Source organism: Mercenaria mercenaria, unplaced genomic scaffold (assembly GCF_021730395.1).
Source record: "Mercenaria mercenaria strain notata unplaced genomic scaffold, MADL_Memer_1 contig_3637, whole genome shotgun sequence".
Classification (NCBI taxonomy): Eukaryota; Metazoa; Mollusca; class Bivalvia; order Venerida; family Veneridae; genus Mercenaria; species Mercenaria mercenaria.
In genome coordinates, this window is record NW_026461795.1 from 48461 (window position 1) to 66886 (window position 18426).

Genomic DNA, 18426 nt, shown 5'->3' on the forward strand with positions numbered 1-18426 from the left:
TTTTAAGATTAGGTATTCAAACGTCAGTTTTAGCAAAGCCAGGGATCTCAAATATAAACCATACTTCCTTGTTAGATATCTTTAAAACTTGGTTGTTATAAAGTCCTGATCGAAAAATCTTGTTTATCTTCATAGAACATTCCAAGAGGTAACGGTAACATTACCTAAGACATATTTTAGGTATCTAGTTATGTCACATACGTGTTTCCTTATTTAGAAAATATTTACTGGTGCGTTTAAATGATACTTTAATAGGGCACATTTGGGAATGGTACTCCGTTCAAAGAACAGAATGAAGAATGCGACATATAGTCGTCACAAGACATAAGACATAAACTAAAATTGTTATTGATCTTATGTAACAGGACTGTATACAAGCAAGCATTTCATTGTGCATAAATATATTTATTACGATAGCTACACAAAGTCAGCATTTCACAAATTTAAACATTTTTTAGAAAGAAAGGATCATCATCACACTATATTTATGTAGTAAGTTTTATGCTTAAACATGTTCCAAATTGCTCAAAATGGATTTGAACGAAACCCAGTTCCTCTCCCTATTTTACAACATCGTATTTACATATATTGTAGCAGACTATTTCAATGTAGATAACAATAAAGTTGATGTTTGAAAGAAGATCTTAAAGTAGAAAAGGAATAACTTTAAGGGTATTGACTGTGTAAATTTATTTGTAAATTAATACAAATTAATAGTAAGTATTATAATGCGACTCATTAGTCTTATATAATGCTTTTTTTTTTACTGAATCAGATACATTCATTTAAAAAGTTTTATATACAAACTTATAAATAAATGTATTTGATTCAGTAAAAGAGGCTTTAAAGAAGACTCATGAATCGCATTATAATACTCTCTATCAATAGATAATGTGTATTACTGGCTGAGTGGCTAATGTCGCTGGCCTTTTATCGATGTGGCTTCGAAACCTCGCTTAGGGTGAGTTTCTTTTCATGTGAGGAAGGTCGGCGGTTCTACCAAGGTGCATATGGTGTTCACTTGGTGAAATATATTACGATCTTACACTGAGAAACAAACACATATCCTCAATCTATTACTTTAAAGCAAACGACACAATTTTAGTTTGTCTAGGCAAATCAACATAAAATAAAAATGATATTCACATATAAATCAATTTATCATGTCTTATAACCAACGAAGTGAATATATTTTAAAAAAAAAACAGTGTTAATTTAAATCATTTATTTATACAAGGATTAAAGGTAGACCTTATGTATGATCAATTACTGTAAAGGTATGTGTACTAACAGTATTATGCATTAGGTTTAGAATAGTAGAACTTATTACATGTAAAACTAAGCACAGTACTAACACCAAAATATTTTTTTTAACAAACGATTGCTACTGCATGGCATACAATTATAAATGTAGTTCTACGTGCACGATTAATTTAAAAAGATATATAAGTAGTATATATTTAAAAATGAAATAGTTTAGTTAAAGGCGGGCATTATAAAATGTAGATATGGCTTATTTATATCAATCAAATTCTTCACGTTCTATATTGAGAATGTGTATCAGTACGTAAAATAAACTGTTGCATACAGATAATTGTGGAAATACCGATAAATATATTTTTATCGCATTTTCAACTATAATGTACGTGTATTCAACTGCAGCACTTATTTGTTGTTCATTAAGAATAAACTAAATTTGAAGAAACAAACTACGAGTACATTTAAATCATATCTGTAGCTGCGATGGATAAGACATTTTACTACCATATCTAGGATTTATTTTCTCACGAACTCTTTCATTCCTGTACTATTTTATTATCAATGTAGTCTTTTATATATATATGGATACGTGTTTACATAATGTTTCGAAATGTATTCATAAGCACAGAACTGTGTTATAAATGTCATTTTTCCAATAACGGATTATAGTTTAAACATAGTTTATTTCAAACAAAATTGCAATATTTACAATTCATGATACATGGTACATAAGATAATGCCTGAAAAACGTATTATGAATTACATTTACAAACAAATGTTTTATAAAAATGCAAAAATAACTATACCTCCATAGCAATGAGAACATACTTTCTTGTTTTCACTGTATTTGTTTGGGAAATGGATTTTAGTTTTGCGTGCTTTGGTGGAAATAAAACACGGTTTTGAGTTCATTTGCGTAATAGGCCGAAGGCCTGAGTGATTAATTACGACGCATCTGAACGAAAAACGTGTTTTATTTGTTAAAAAAGCACGCAAAACTAAAATCTATTTCCAGTCTAATACCACACCAGGAAGGGATAGTAATCTGGGATCCGTTTTAGGCGTAAATGGACAGAGTAAACCGGAATAGTCAAAAGTAGGTCATTTTGCGAAACGTGTTAAATCGACAAGACAATACACGGTAAAATCCATCTTTGTTTATAAAAAAGAAATCGTAAAAGTGTTAGAATCCATTTTAAAACACAGTCATTTGATCAAACAACCAAACGTTATACAACCTGTGATCCGGGCCAATGGCTTATTTATGTTTATAACGTTGACATTGATCCTTTACAGTAACTATTAAATACTGAGTCAATGTTAATGTGATTGTTTCTATAAATAAAAGTTTGAAAATCACCACTTATTTTGCGCTTGCTAAGCTAAATTGTGAATATTAAGCGCTTCACATTTGTTTAGTCTTGACAGACGAGGAGAGAAATGGTCTAGACGAGGCCTTATTAGTGGTTGAGTTTTGTCAATTTGTGGTCATTTTTGACAGGATATGAAATATGTAGTTTTATTTCTTCATCCCGATCTTTTCAGATCATTCAGCACGACATTTGTTGTGTTAATTGTATTGTTTAATATTTTAGTTTGAACATTTCGACTTTAATGGTTCCAATACTGTTGGGTATTTTTAATCACCCTTTGTATATGGATCTGCTTTTTAATTTTGCCTTTTGCCAGTTTTTATGATATGCAGACCCCATAACCTCGGATTCCCACTCTAAATTCCTATTCCATTTCATTTACCGCTCGTTTTTCATAAAACTACACTGTTAGGGTATTATTATAGGGTCTGACTATACTGCCGTATGAACAAATCTGTGGATGTCTCTTAATTGTTTTTAGTACTTGTAACAAGTGCAATTATTGAGTACTGCTCCACCTTGGACTAGAAGGCATGACGGTAGCATGCATTTCTGCTGCCTTCCATAAACAGACTCGATCAAAGCGAGCTTACAACATCTACATTTTGTCGACCTGTTGATTTTTTAATCGCAAATAACAAAGTGATCTTATAAAGGGGGTTTGCGATCACTGGAATATCGAAGAAAAACAGTCTTCAGGATAAAAGTAAATCATAGCGTAGTTAAGAGGAAGTCTTAATGCAGGGTTCTACTTTGACATTAACATTTGTTTTTGAATTTCATGGTTTTCACAGCAGTCACCACCCTTCCTCTGTTATCTAATATATAGATGTGTAATTTGTTCCGTACCAGTGATCACAGGTTTAATAGTTAACTAAAAATCTACTTTTAACAAATTGCAAACTGTTAAATGACTGTGTAAGCTTTTCCAATGTTTCCTCCAGATTGTCATTTATACTTTCAATTTCAATATCCCTTTTTGTTTGGCGTAATTTGTTCCATTATAATAAATCTGGTGTGCTAAATTGAACATATTTTTGTTTAATTGTTTTAAGTATTCGATAAAACTGCTCTCAGTTCACGTCGATCACGCGGTACGGGTATTGGTACATGTATTGGTATTGGCCGGGCTTAATTGTATGCTATCCATACCATAACTTCAATTTTCTCAAACGTGCAGAATTACCATAAAGAAGAATGCCATCAGCTTTATGTTACAGTGTTTGAAATTTAAAATGTGCTTACATTTGTTAGTCTTAGATATGATGAATAAAATGATATATTGGTTATATGCTTTCAAATATTGTCAAATTATTCAAAAACGCATGCACCATGTTGGTCATGCAGTAAATAGTATGGTCTAAATTGACTTTAAACGATATATCGATACAATACAAGCGAAAACAATTCTTTTTATGTCTTTTTATACGTTTCTGTTTGAACATATACACGGATATTTGCTTACGAAAATCACTACCGTTTCTTTACAGCGTTTCGAGAGAAACCTCTTCAACTAGGGTTTTATTTTGTTATGTATTTTACGAAATTAATCAAAGCATTTGAATAAACTTTCAAAATGATAGTTTACCTTGATATCAGAATTATGCATATTGATTTGTACTAGTTTGTAGCAGAACCCTAACATGGTAGAACTTATAAGATGATAGATATGATCTTCATTTAACAGGCATTAAACTTTGAGATAAGAACATTGAAAGCAGAATATTACATGAAGAGAATGAAGAAAAATATAGTTTAAACTATGGAGAAAAAAGATATATGACTACGATGAGGATAAATGCGGTTGATCATACAATGAAAAGAAGACACTATAAATAAAAAAAAACGACGAAGTTATGCTTATCTCTGACAGCCTTTGAATTTATAGATTTCATACAAAAACAGTATTATAAATATATCATTTATAACTTGCATTCATTCTCATTACTTTCCGTCCTCTTACTTGCAAACAAAAATTTCTGTTTTCGTTGCTGATGTCGTCCTTTTAGATAGAAACCGACCGTTTCACTTTTTATCAACAAAAACATTTTCGCAAATTGTTTGTTTCAATTAACTCAAAGTTTACATTCATCCCTAAAGGAGAATCATTTGACAATTTATTCCGAAAGGAGAATCAATAAATAACAGATTGGCAACTGCGCTAAAGGTTGTTGGGAATGAGTGGTCACACGAGACAACCTTACATTTAATTTCCATACTTATCTCTTTTATTCAAAGACCACCTAACTAGCCGGATATACTTTTAAACTAACACATATGAAGTATTTATCAAATATTTAGCAATTGTAATAGCTTATTTTACTTTATGATTTTTCAGTTCTTCATATAATACACTTGATGATTCAAGTAAAATTGTATGATCCCTATTTTATCTGGTCGAGGCAATCCAGAATATAATCTGTGATTATACAGACTCAGACTGCAGCCTCATTTTCAAAACATCTATATTGCCGATGAAAGATATGCATGTTTTAGTACATGACATGACCAAAAGTGGATGCGTGTACCTAGTATTATTTATTGAAATCAAATTTAAGCATAAGAATTTATTAAACTTTACTTCTGCTAAGTGTGAACCAGGCTATAGTAGTCACCATATACGAAATTGAAATCAAATGGCTCTTATGATATTTACAATTGTATATTTATACACTAATACAAATAAAACAGGAATAAATGTCATAGCAAAAATGTACATGTACATATAATTTGATAAGCAAGAAATAACAACAGTTTACGTATTTTGTGAACTTTAAAGTCCTGTTCCGATTGTCAGCTGTTATTTCAAACATTTTACATCGAAGATAAAGCCATTTATAAGTATTAGAAGTGAATAATGATTGAAAAATATCATATATAGAAAACAGCCTGGGACGTTCATACTTGTACTGGTACGCATCAGTTAAAATTTTCTTCTTTATTTCTATAAGCGTTTGTGGTGTCAAAATTAAGAGTAAGCCTTACATTTTCAACAATACTAGTAAACACAAGCTATCAATCATAAATGTGTAGATTATGATTCGATTTATAATAAGTTATCGACAAATAGTAGACACGTGGTATGGATAGGAATTAACTACACGTACGTACATGTATGCTAATACAACATCCCTATTAACTTACTTACTTACTTCTGAATATTTTTACTTTTCATATACATTGTGTTTCTTTGTACAGCAGCTTGTTTAATGTTGCCTTACGTTAACTTGTATATATCAAAATTTAATTTTAAGACAGAAGGCAACCGCCACCTCCGCCACTGCTTCTTCTTCGCAAAATATTTACCTCTGCCTCTAGATTCTTCGTCTTTTCTTCTAATTTTGCTATGTCGTTGGAATGTCTCTCTCTCTCGTCTGCAATAAGCTGGGTATACTGTGCTGTTAAACTGTTGACCCGTCTTTCGGCTTCTGCGCGATCTCTCTCAATCATACCTTCAAAATAATGTCTATTCATTTCTTCTCGAGATCGATGTTCCTCAGTCATCCTTCTAATATCGGCATTGAATTGTTGTCTTTGTGATTCGTTTTCTGTTTTCATCATTTGGAACTGCTTTTCTGTAAGATTCTTTTGTTCCTGCCATTGACTCATTATAATTTGCATTTTCTCCTCTTCACGCTTCATATATTCTTTCCGGTCGTCTTCTATCCGTTTGTTGTGTTCTTCTGTTCTTTTCTTCTCCTCTTCCATTCTCCGCGTAAAAAGTTCTTGTTGTTTCTCTTGTGCATTTTTATTTTCTTTATGAATGCGTTCAATTTCTCCTGTAAAAAGGAAGGGATTGTAAGATATCATTGATGAAAAGAATGAGATAAACAGAAAAGTTAGCACAGCTTTCGGTAAAATTCCTGCAATGTCTCATCGCCATATACTGTATTACTTTGTATTCTGTTACCTATTAATAAAACTGCATGAAGGCTATGTTATTTTACTAAGGAATGGGATTGTTTCTGCATAAGATGTCATAAGTGCGTAAGTTTTTGTCAGCTATTAGATAATTAAGACAGTTAAATTCCATGATATCGATGCAGTGTATTACTACTATGTGCAAATACTCCATTAACTGCATTATTGTAAATAATTCATTTAGAATATCTATACCAAGTAAACTAAAAATATGTCATGCTATGGTACTTTGTAAATGTTTATGATTCCAAACGGAATAAGATTTTAATTAACAAGTACTATTGTTACAGAAGTATGCGACATTTCCAATATATGTTGCGAGGAAACAAACCATATCTCGTCAATTGACAAAACAAGCCATGCGGTTTACAACAAAATAACACAAATGATATATTTCGTAATTAAGTATTTATACACATTACTTTGTTTTTCCTCTAAAGTAAGTTTCTGGTCACCCAACATTATCTCACTTTCATATTCTGCCTCCTTTTCCATGAAAATCCGTAGCACTTCCAATGCCTAAATATAGAATACAACAAAGCGTTTCTACAAGTACGAAAACATTGATATTCATTTTGTTTTTTGTTTTGTCTTATTTTTATTGGATTTAACGTAGCACCGACATAGTTATAAGTCATATGGCGACTTTCCAGCTTTGATGGTGGATGAAGACAAGAACCCAGGTGTTCCTTTGTGTATTATATCATCACGGGCGGGCACCTGGGTAGAACCATCAACCTTCAGTAAGCCAACTGTATGGCCTCCTTACATAAAAAATTTAACGTCCCGAGTAAGGCTTGAACTCACATTGGTGAGGGGCAAGTTATTTGCCAGCGGTCTTAGCCACTAGGCCCCTATTGTTCATTTTGTGTCGTCAACAACAAGAACAGGAAACCATCTTAAAACAAGGAGCATCATTTTGAATATACTTGTAAAAGTAGTTATTAAAAATACAACTCCTTGGACTGATGAACAGACACATATATCATACCGAACCCACAACATACCAATATTTATGAATAAACTTAAAGTGACGTGTTCAGTCTTTTTGGTGACACTGGTCTCTATTAAAATTTGGTACACATGGTATATTGCACAACTTGCTTTTCTACAAAATTATCGACATTCAAATAGTTGCAAAGCATTATTATAATTGGAAATGCCCTCCATGGCCAAGTTATTAAAGTTGCAGACTTCGAATCACTTGCCATTCATCGCACGGGATTCGAAATCTTGATTTGGGTGTAGAATTCTTTCATATACTGGCTTGCGAAAGACCGTTGATTCTACCCAGGTGCTATCCCGTGTCTGAAATAATGCAATGCATGACGGGGCACTGGAGCCTTCCTCCACCATCAAAAGCTGGAAACTCGGTTTTTAGACTATAACTGTGTCGGTGTGACATTAAACCAAACAACAACAACTACAAATGCGGTGTCTTTTTTTAATTATAAACAGATCCATAATTCCAAAAACGTTTCAATGAGTATTTTGAGATAATACGTTTTACTTGTTCCATTACTTCTTAACGTAGTATTACACTTTATGTAAGGGACCACCTCGGTAGCCTAGTGGTAGAGCGTCCGCTTCGAGTGCGGGAGGTCGTGGGTTCGATCCCCGGCCGCGTCATACCAAAGACGTAAAAAATGGTACTAGTAGCTTCCTCGCTTGGCGCTCAGCATTAAGAGGATAGTGCTAGGACTGGTCAGCCCGGTGTCAGTATAATGTGACTGGGTGGGATATCATACCACGTGTCTACGGCGTGATATTCCAGTGAGGCAGCACTATAAAGTTGGGCATTGTGCTCACTGCTACAAGTAGACACCGTCGTTTATATGACTGAAAAATTGTTGAAAAAGACGTTAAACCCGAACACACACACACACACACACGCACGCACGCACGCACGCACGCACACACACATTTTATGTAAAACCGTATGTAAATGACGAACTTAAAATTGTCCACATTTAAATCAGTTAATTCAGTGAAACTTACTTCGTACTGATCAGTATCTTCCATGCACACAATATACTTTCTCTTTAATTTGTCCATGTCAAATTTGTACAAAGGGTATCCACCAGCCACATTGTATTTGTTCTTCTTTGAATTTTCTCCAATGACGTTTTCGTACATCTGCTTCAACTCCTTTTCGCAGTAAACACGTATCATCTTCAAATTTTCGTTTTTCAGCTCTGTCCAGATCTTGTCCATCTCATCCTTATTAACAAAAGAACATACTTTTGCCAGATTTGAAATATAAAATTCATTGTATTGTATTGCAGTTACAAATACACTTAATGTAATCTGACGATTTATAAGGTTATTCTTACTTCCTTATTATCAGCATTATATTCATATTGAAACTAATAAATGGAAGGAGAATTACACAATTACACTGCACTTCAATCTTAGCCCAAACAATATAAATAAAACCTAAAACTTTCAAAAGCTGAATTGTTTTCTAATTTAAATTTGACAGAAAATCAAAGGACTTTTGTCAAGCTCATTCAGAGTGCGATGACCATGTGACTGACATACAAAACAAGACCAGGGGCCGTATTCATAAAGCATCTTAAATATAAGTTTTGACTTAAGTTGAAGATTTTACTTAAGTTTTTGGAGATTTCAGCTTAAGTCTAAGTAAAAAAACTTAAGTCCTATTCATAAAACAGCTTAAACTTAAGATACGTAAGAAATGACTTAAGTCAGAAAACAAAATAGCGTCGTGAGTACGATTAAAGTGTTGTTTTTCAGATAAAAGCACTTTAAACATAATTGTGCATGTTGTATCTGTCTGAAATTAATGTTGTTTTTTTAATGTTTTCGTCCACAAAAAAGCCAAGAATTACTTATTAAGTTGTTTTATGAATAACAAATATACTTGAGTAAAATAAATTTCTTACTTAAGTAATACTTAAGTAAATAATCAATTTCTTATGTTTATACTTAAGATGCTTTATGAATACGGCCCCAGGTGTCTTAATTTTTGTCGTCAGTTTCTCAACTTCCTTTTATACCGATATCAATTAATATTTCATTAATATAACATTTCAGCAGATTGATTCCAGGTGCAGTTCTAAAGGTGTAAATCATTGAGTAAAAATAAGCAACTCATCTATTTGAAGACATATTTTAAAAACTATACCAATAATGTAAATATATTTATTTTAAATCGTCATAAAATTATGATTATTTGACGTATAAAGCTGAAAGTTTCGCTGTTTTAAAGGCTAAAGGCCATAAAATTTGAACAAATCGAATACATGTATAATAAAAACTTCCTTATTATGATAGTGATATGTTTGAGCAATGAAAAAAAAACCTGATAATGAATATACATCTATGACATTTTTTGATTACAGGTATCGAAAGAAAGTATACAAGAAGAACATATTATTAAATTACAATTGCTCGTTTCTCGTGCACTTCTGCATCAAATACAGCTTCTTGTCTGAACTGTGACAGAGAAGCCTGCTTGACTTCATGGTACAATTCACTGAATCTTCGGGTTTGCAAAACAGGTAGTTGAACAATTTTAACATTTTCCTTGAAGGTTTCAATGGCTTCTGTAGCCATTCTTTCATTTTCTTTATTTGCAACAACCATTATTGCGTCATCAACATCAGGGACAGCACCTGTCCGAATAGCCTTGAGGTAAGCTTCGAGCAAAGAGGTAAACACTGCAAAAATAATATGTGTCAAAGTACATTGACATAGATATAATACTGCTTCAGACAAGACATTTTGGATGCATTGATTTATATTAAGTATACTTCCGATTAACTGAAGACGGAACTATAAAAGTATTCATGAAGTGATCCCAAATATGGAGAAAAATTACAGCTTTGTATGAAGGTCCACGATCATTGAGATCTTACTCCAGAACTTGCATTGTAAGCATATAGTATTGAAATAACAAAGTTTTTTTTCCTTCATTGAAACAGACATTTTTTGATGTTTGTTTAAAGTAATATCTCGTGTATTTATTTTAATAGCAAAAATTGGTGTCGTTTTCAAAACGCCTAGTACTTACTTGGTCCATTGACGGGTTTACTACTCAGAAGGACTTTCGGCCTGCAAGTATGTAAATACTCAACGAACATTTCCGTATCTTGCAAGAAGGCCTTGGACAAGTCATTTATATCTGCCGTTTCTAACTTGGACATGACATTTCTATCCCCGGGTCTGTCAAACACGAAGCATTTACGGACTGGAAAGTAATTCCTAATACTTTCTCTCGGCATGTTAAATCTTTTCGTAGAGCCATCGTTGCCTGGTTTCAGTTGGAGGCAGTATTCTAAGTATTCATCTGGTGTATATTCTTTGCCACTTATTTGCATATTAAGCGAGAAGTCTCGCAAACAAAGAACAAGTGTTGGTAAGATCAAGTCTAACTGTTGATCGCTTTGGTCATCTTCATTGCTATTTCTGAAGGAAATGTTTTTTGAAATTTCAGTGATAAATCTTAAATTAAGTAAAGGAGATAACTGTACTGTGAATACAAGTCAAAATATACAGGTGTTCCATGGTAAAGTTAACACTTGAACGCATGCGAATTAAATCTGCTTATCTGAATATTGCTGGGACGGTAAAGTGGGATATATACCAAATGATTATAAAACATTTGATAGCATATGACATACTGCATAAATTCAAACTTATTCAGTTCTTTAGCTTTACTACATGAGCTTACTATTAAACTTAATATGATGGAACGTTATTGCGTATTTTTTTTATCTAGCTATGGATTTAATTAGAAGCGTTTATACAAAATTTCTAAACGAAATGAAATATTCAAATTATAAAGACTCATTTATATTGCTTCAAGGATACGTCAGTTTTTCGATGACATCCTGATTGAAGACAGACATCATATTATAAACAAGGATGTTGCAAAGCAGCGTAGCCAGAACGAAAAGTTTATTGTCATGCCAAACGTCACCCTGGAAAATACAATCATTTGTTACACAATATCCTCTGTAAAATATGAGATTTAAAATATTGATTCCACTGAACATTCCGTACTATACCCTGTAGACATCATTAATTGTTGTGCAATTTGATTTTATCATGTATATCTGATTATTTTCTCCAGGCTTCGGAATTTTTACAGATGTCAAGTTCACCATTTTCAGTAATTATTATTATACTTATTAGTCAATAGTCATAACTTTGCCAGACGGAAACAAAACTGTATATTTTATAACATATGGATGATTAAATGACAAAGATGCAAACTGTTTCAGTAATTGATTTTCATAATATATCTGTTTGTCAAAATGAATGGTTTGAATAGTCTTACATACCTCAGCATTTTTGATATGTTTCAATACGGTCAAATTTACAAAAACATAACAATAAAAAAGATAAAAAATACAAATGATGATATTAGCGAAATAGACATGAACTTAAGAATGTCTAAGTACTGAAGGAATTGTCTTAATTCGTCTTGAGGAAAGAAAGAAAATTTTGATAAAATTTAGTTGATAATTTTCGCACCATTTTTCATAGATTTTAGGTAGCATATTAAAGCGTATATTATTTGTACAGATATATTAATTTCTTGTATAGCCAGAACGTGCAACAATAAAATACTTATGTACATTTCGTTACCGCTCATGAAAATCAAAACGAATCGTTTACTATTTTGCTTGGTTGTGTTCTGTGGCTTCCAAAAACACGTATCAATTTAACATGCCATTAAACACAAAATTACCCAACTTTTTAAAGGGAATTCTTATAGTATTTATAGCATCTTTCTGCGCAGCCGACACTTTGGAAAATTGAAGTGAGGTCAACATTTGTTGAAACATGTGACAGACAATCTTAAATATGAGGAATCTTTAATAAAATAACATTTTTTAATAAGTTTTACCAGTAATACAAGAGATCACAGAGTGATCTTGGCGCCCACCAATGTGCCATTTTTGAGTGTTCCAAATTTCAAGACTTACTGACTAGCTCAAGGTCAAATTTCATTTCCGTACACAACGAAAGCTGTAGGTTGAAAAATGTGAAAGTAGGTCACTAGATCAATTTCAAGGACAAAGTTCTTTGTACACAAAACTATGCATGTGCATCAAGTTTGAAGGCTGTAGTTTGAGAAATTTGAAAGTAGGTCACTAGGTCAATCTTAAGGTCAAAGTTTATTTCGGTACACAAAACTATGCAAGTGGTCCAAATCTGAAGGCTGTAGCTTGAAAACTGTGGAAGTAGGTCACTAGGTCAATGTCAAGGTCAAAGTTTGTTCGGTACACAATCCTATGCATGTGGTCTAAATTTGAAGCCTGTAGCTACAGAAATGTGAAAGTAGGTCACTAGGTCAATCTTAAGGTCAAAGTTCATTTCGGTACACAAAATTATGCAAGTGGTCCAAATTTGAAGGCTGTAGCTCAAGAAATGTGAAAGTAGGTCACTAGGTCAAAATCAAGGTCAAATTTTATTTCGGAACACAGAACTATGCATGTGGTCCAAATTTGAAGCCTGTACCTACAAAAATGTGAAAGTAGGTCACTAGGTCAATGTAAAGGTCAAAGTTTGTTTCGGTACACAAAACTATGCAGGTGGTCCAAATTTGAAGGCTGTAGCTTGAGAAATGTGAAAGTAGGTAACTAGGTCAAAATCAAGGTCAAATTTCATTTCGGAACACGAAACTATGCATGTGGTCCAAATTTGAAGCCTGTACCTTCAAAAATGTGAAAGTAGGTCACTAGGTCAATGTCAAGGTCAAAGTTCTTTTCAGTGCACAAAACTATACATGTGGTCCAAATTTGAAGGCTGTAGCTACAGAAATGTGAAAGTAGGTCACTAGGTCAAAATCAAGGTCAACTCATGTCAAGGTTCATCTTGCCACTCAAAACCATACAAATTTGTATGTTGTAGGTTAATGACAAGAAGATTTTAAAATCTTTTCCCTATATAAGTCTATATGAACCATGTGACCCCCAGGACGGGGCCATATTTGAACAAACATGGTAGAGAATCACTAGATGATGCTACAATACAAATGCCAAAGCCCTGGGCTTTTTGGTTTGGACAAGAAGATTTTCAAAGTTTTTCCCTATATAAGTCTATGTAAACCATGTGACCCCCGGGGCGGGGCCATATTTGACCCTAGGGGGATAATTTGAACAATCTTAGTAGAAGACCACTAGATGATGTCACATACAAAATATCAAAGCCCTAGGCCCTGTGGTTTTGAACAAGACGTTTTTCCAAGTTTTTCCCTATATAAGTCTATATAAACCAAGTGCCCCCAGGGCGGGGCCATATTAGACCCCAGGGAAATAATTTGAATCAACTTGGTAGAGGACCACTAGATGATGCTTCATACCAAATATCAAAGCCCTAGGCTCTGTGGTTTTGGACAAGAAGATTTTCAAAGTTTTTCCCTATATAAATCTATGTAAATTATAGAAATAAACAAAGGGCCATAACTCACTAAAAATTGTTGAACCAGTCTGATTTTCAGGGGGACACAACTAGGGTACCAATACATCATTCTGATAAAGTTTGGTCAAAATCCCCCTAGTAGTTTCTGAGGAGATGCGATAACGAGAAATTGTTAACGGACGGAAGGACGGACGGACGGACGGACGTTCTAACGAAACGGTCTTTATGTGACTCCCCCATTGTTCTCTCTATTGTTCTAACAGTCACATAAAAAGAAAAATAGTCACATAAACAGAACGGAATGAATGACATCAAAGAGAAAGTACCGTTATGCAGTCACTTAACCATCATTTCGCGGGCACGGACGGACTGACGGACGGACGGAAGGACGACGGACCACGGACGCAGAGTGATTTGAATAGCCCACCATCTGATGATGGTGGGCTAAAAATGTTGATACTGGTTTATGTTGTAATGACATGTATCATCCCTGACATGTATCATGCACTTTACCATTTGTGGCTGTTTTTTGACAGCGCATTTCAGTAAAAGGCAGTATTGTTAATATAATGTTAGACAATTACCTTTGTATTGATAAGACAATATCTCCTTTCAAATTTTCCAATCATATATGTGAATTTGAAAACAAATCTATGAAAGGAAAAAATCTGTAGGAATTCTCTGTAAGAGGCAGTAGAAATGAGAAGTATAACAGGAACGGACTGGTTAATAAACAAATGTTCAGACATTGCGGATGTTTTATTAGCTCATCTGATTTTTTGAGAGAAAAAATGATGAGTTATTGTCATCACTTGATCGGCGTCGGCGTCGGCGCTGCCTGGTTAAGTTTTATGTTTAGGTCAGCTTTTCTCCAAAACTCACAAAGCTATTGCTTTGAAACTTGCAACACTTGTTCATCATCATAAGCTAACTCGGTACAGCAAGAAACATAACTCCATCTTACTTTTTGCAAGAATTATGGCCCCTTTTGTACTTAGAAAATATCAGATGTCTTGGTTAAGTTTTATGTTAAGGATAACTTTTCTCCTAAGCTATCAAAGCTATTGCTTTGAAACTTCCAACACTTGTTCACCATCATAAGCTGACCCTGTACATCAAGAAACATAACTCCATCCTGCTTTCTGCAAGAATTATTGCCCCATTTGGACATAGAAAATCAGTTTTCTTGGTTAAGTTTTATGTTTAAGTCAGCTTTTCTCCTAAACTATCAAAGCTATTGCTTTAAAACATGCAACACTTGTTCACCATCATAGGCTGACCCTGTGCAGCCAGAAACATAACTTATGTAAATTATGGCCCCTTTTGGACTTTTGGAAATATAAGATTTCTTGGTTATGTTTTATGTTTAGGTCAACTTTTTCTCTTAAACTATCAAAGCTATTGCTTTGAAACTTGTAACACTTGTTCACCATCTAAGCTGACCCTGTACATCAAGAAACATAACTCCATTCTGCTTTTTGCAATAATTATTGCCCCTTTTGGACTTAGAAAATCAGTTGTCTTGGTTGAGTATTATGTTTAAGTCAGCTTTTCTCATAAACTATCAAAGCTATTGCTTTAAAACTTGCAACAGTTTTTCACCATCATAAGCGGACGCTGTACGTCAAGAAACAGAACTCTATCCTGCTTTTTGCAAGAATGATGGCTCTTTTTAGACTTAGAAAATCATGGGTAGGACAGTAGTATTTCTATTATACAAAAAAAAAATCAGAAGAGCGTCAGCACCCGCAAGGCGGTGCTCTTGTTTTTAGATATAAGTTAGAACTTTGAGAAAGTAATGTATATATGTGTGTAGAATCAAGATAAATTCAATACTTTGTCCTTATATTTTGTTAAGACAAGTTGCAAGGTACCTTTGATAAAGGTATTTTTAGAACCAGACATACCTTAGCAGCATCGCCAAGACCTTCCGTGTCCAGCATTAATATGACAGTCCCCTCTTGCTCTGGATGGACCTGGCATAATGCCCAAATACCTTTTGTTACCGACTCTATTGTATTTCCAAGCAGGAATCCTTCAATAAAAATGCATAACTCGATAAGTATTTACTCTGTAAAATGTGAAACAGGGAAAATGGTTTAGTGTCTATTGATGCTACAGGTCAAAGAATTAGGCTGTTTTTCGTAAAAAAACCTAGGCTAAGATAGACAGACCAGCTTCTATGTGCGTGAGCATGAGTGAAAGAGAGTTCTAAGGGGTTTTTTCTCGCTTTTGTGCCTTTGTTTGTACTGGTACTTGGCGATTATTTGGCACCTTAATGGCTGCCTTTTAGTCATATCAAAGCACATTTAACAATGTTTATCATAAATCTGTTTTTTATAAAGCTTGTGTAATAGATATAAAATATGAAAATGACTTATTTTTGAGAAACAGCGTTTAATAGAATATGATTTTTTTAAAAGCAGACAAAAAGGAATGCTAAAAGAATTTACATATATTTTCCTGCTTTTCTTTAAAATACAGTGTATATGTAGCATACCCTCTTTCCTTCCTGCCACACAGTTCATTAAGTACGACTTTCCTGTTCGGCAAAGTCCTGCTATGGCAACTACTACTAACGGTGCATCTATTTGCTTTAACTGATCTAAGACATCCTGATCCGTTTCAAACTTTCCATCTTTCAAGGTGCGCACCAAACACACGGGATTTTTGAATATTGGTAAACTACAAAAGTAATTAATAATGCTAATTTAAAAGGTTTATTCAAACTCAAACTTTTTTGTGGAAAAAGACAACAAAAACAATGAGCTCACCGCACCAAGAGCTGAAAATAAGTGTACAATACTCAAATCTCCAAACAGTTGATTTTAAGAAAATATACTAAAAGTTTAAACTAGATATTAAATAAATGCATAAAGGACGTTGGAACTGTTTTCCCCACAGTTCTTCTTTTGAAAGACATTCTAAAGTAAGACTTTTAAGGATTTTCGTATTGACTTTATTAATCTTACCTTCGGAAAAACTTTTCTCTTGTCGACATCGTTTTAATCTGAAAATGCAAGAACATAAGTATTATATTCATATATTAACCGTTTAAAATGTATACAAATACCATCGTATTAAAAATAATCTGCTATTTGTCTTCAATGTAGATCTGAAATTGAATAAGAAGACAGCGTAAACCTATATGTCAGAAGAAAAACCGAAAATGAAAATTTACAAACTGAACGTGATTATGACTAAAAGGGTATATTGCATGCATAAATATAAGCTCAATGTCCTTTCAAAAGATGGATGTCGGTTCAAACAGTTATAATATTTACCGGAAACTGGAACAACTGATACGTATAAGACCTTCCTGTCGGAAATGAATAAACTGTTTGTTCTATTTCTAAAGCTCGTTTTTAAAAGAAACCATTAAGGTGACTATAGACTTTTGGTTCCTTGTGTCAGGAAAATGTTCTTGAAATAGTTTTATGTGTCCGTTTGTTATCATACATCAATCGCACATCGCATAACATTTATGACAAATTAACATTACTATACCTGAGTAGAATAACTTGTACGAGTTTTGGTTCATTGCTACGCTTCACGCTCAGTTTGTGCCGAATATATATCTAAACTAGAGTAATTGTATACCGAAAAACGATATTAACACGAAGCCAGTCAAGAAAAACCGAAATGTACATGTGAAAGGAAACCCAAATTAAACACGAGATGTATGAAATAAATTCACGATGTATATACTAACCGATGTACAGTAAATGGGAACCAAATTAACCCTAGATGTACATTGAATGGAACCCAGATAACCTTAAAGGAATGTTAAGTGATAGAAAGGATTAAGTTACAGAAAATGGTTAATAAGATTAATACTATTCGTCCGCTTAAAAGGCATGTGTCGAAAAGTAATCTTTTGCCGTGACAAACACTGTACATTAGGCTCCATTTCTGGTACCTTTTTTAGAATATAAATACCCGAGATTTCATTGCGTTGGCGAGCATTTGAGTGGAAATGAAAGAAACATGGGAATATTTATGTAGACTAATCACTGAATATAGCCATGTCGCTTTAGGGACTCCGTACAAGTTAACAATTTATAATCGAAAATAGCTAGTTTATAATTCTTTTTAAATTTGATAAATCTACTAGAAAACATTATAACTCCTTTCTGGAGAAGTACTGTTTCAAAATCATATTAAAACTCATCAACTTTAAGATACGTGCGGTCCTGATGACAAAACAATATGTAGAAAACAGTTGTGACCCCTGATTGTTATCAATGGTTATTAAGAGCATGTGTAATGGTACATTTTTATAAAGGTATTTTTTGTAAACATCATTTAACAAATGTACGTACGAAAAATCTAAACAACTTGCGAAAAAATGTTTCCGTATATATGTCTATATAAACCATGTGCCCCCAGGGAGGCCATATTTGTCTATGGGATAATTGAAGAATTGGTAGAGAATCACTAGTGATGCTAATATAATAAAGCCTAGGTACGGTATTTA

The 18426-nt window shown here is 33.4% G+C and overlaps 1 protein-coding gene across 1 annotated transcript; it reads right to left on the reverse strand.

The window, feature by feature from the left end:
* Positions 1-329: 329 nt before the first annotated feature.
* LOC123544265 (guanylate-binding protein 1-like) lies at positions 330-17026 on the reverse strand. The gene is made up of 9 exons (XM_053534382.1): positions 16922-17026; positions 16450-16634; positions 15857-15984; positions 11391-11500; positions 10591-11021; positions 9963-10237; positions 8553-8774; positions 6977-7073; positions 330-6412 (listed from the first exon to the last, which is right to left on the reverse strand). Exons 1-9 carry the CDS (start codon positions 16990-16992, stop codon positions 5883-5885), a joined length of 2049 nt encoding a protein of 682 aa, XP_053390357.1. The 5' UTR covers positions 16993-17026; the 3' UTR covers positions 330-5882.
* Between the last annotated feature and the right edge of the window lie 1400 nt (positions 17027-18426).

Excerpts from the sequence above, each read along its gene's own strand:
- LOC123544265 (XM_053534382.1), bottom strand. The coding sequence starts at position 16,992 with ATGAATATAATACTTATGTTCTTGCATTTTCAGATTAAAACGATGTCG. Across the intron at positions 11,022-11,390 it reads GATGTCATCGAAAAACTGAC|ATTTATCACTGAAATTTCAA; the intron begins GTATCCTTGAAG and ends ACTTAATTTAAG. Across the intron at positions 10,238-10,590 it reads TAAACCCGTCAATGGACCAA|TGTTTACCTCTTTGCTCGAA; the intron begins GTAAGTACTAGG and ends TTATTTTTGCAG.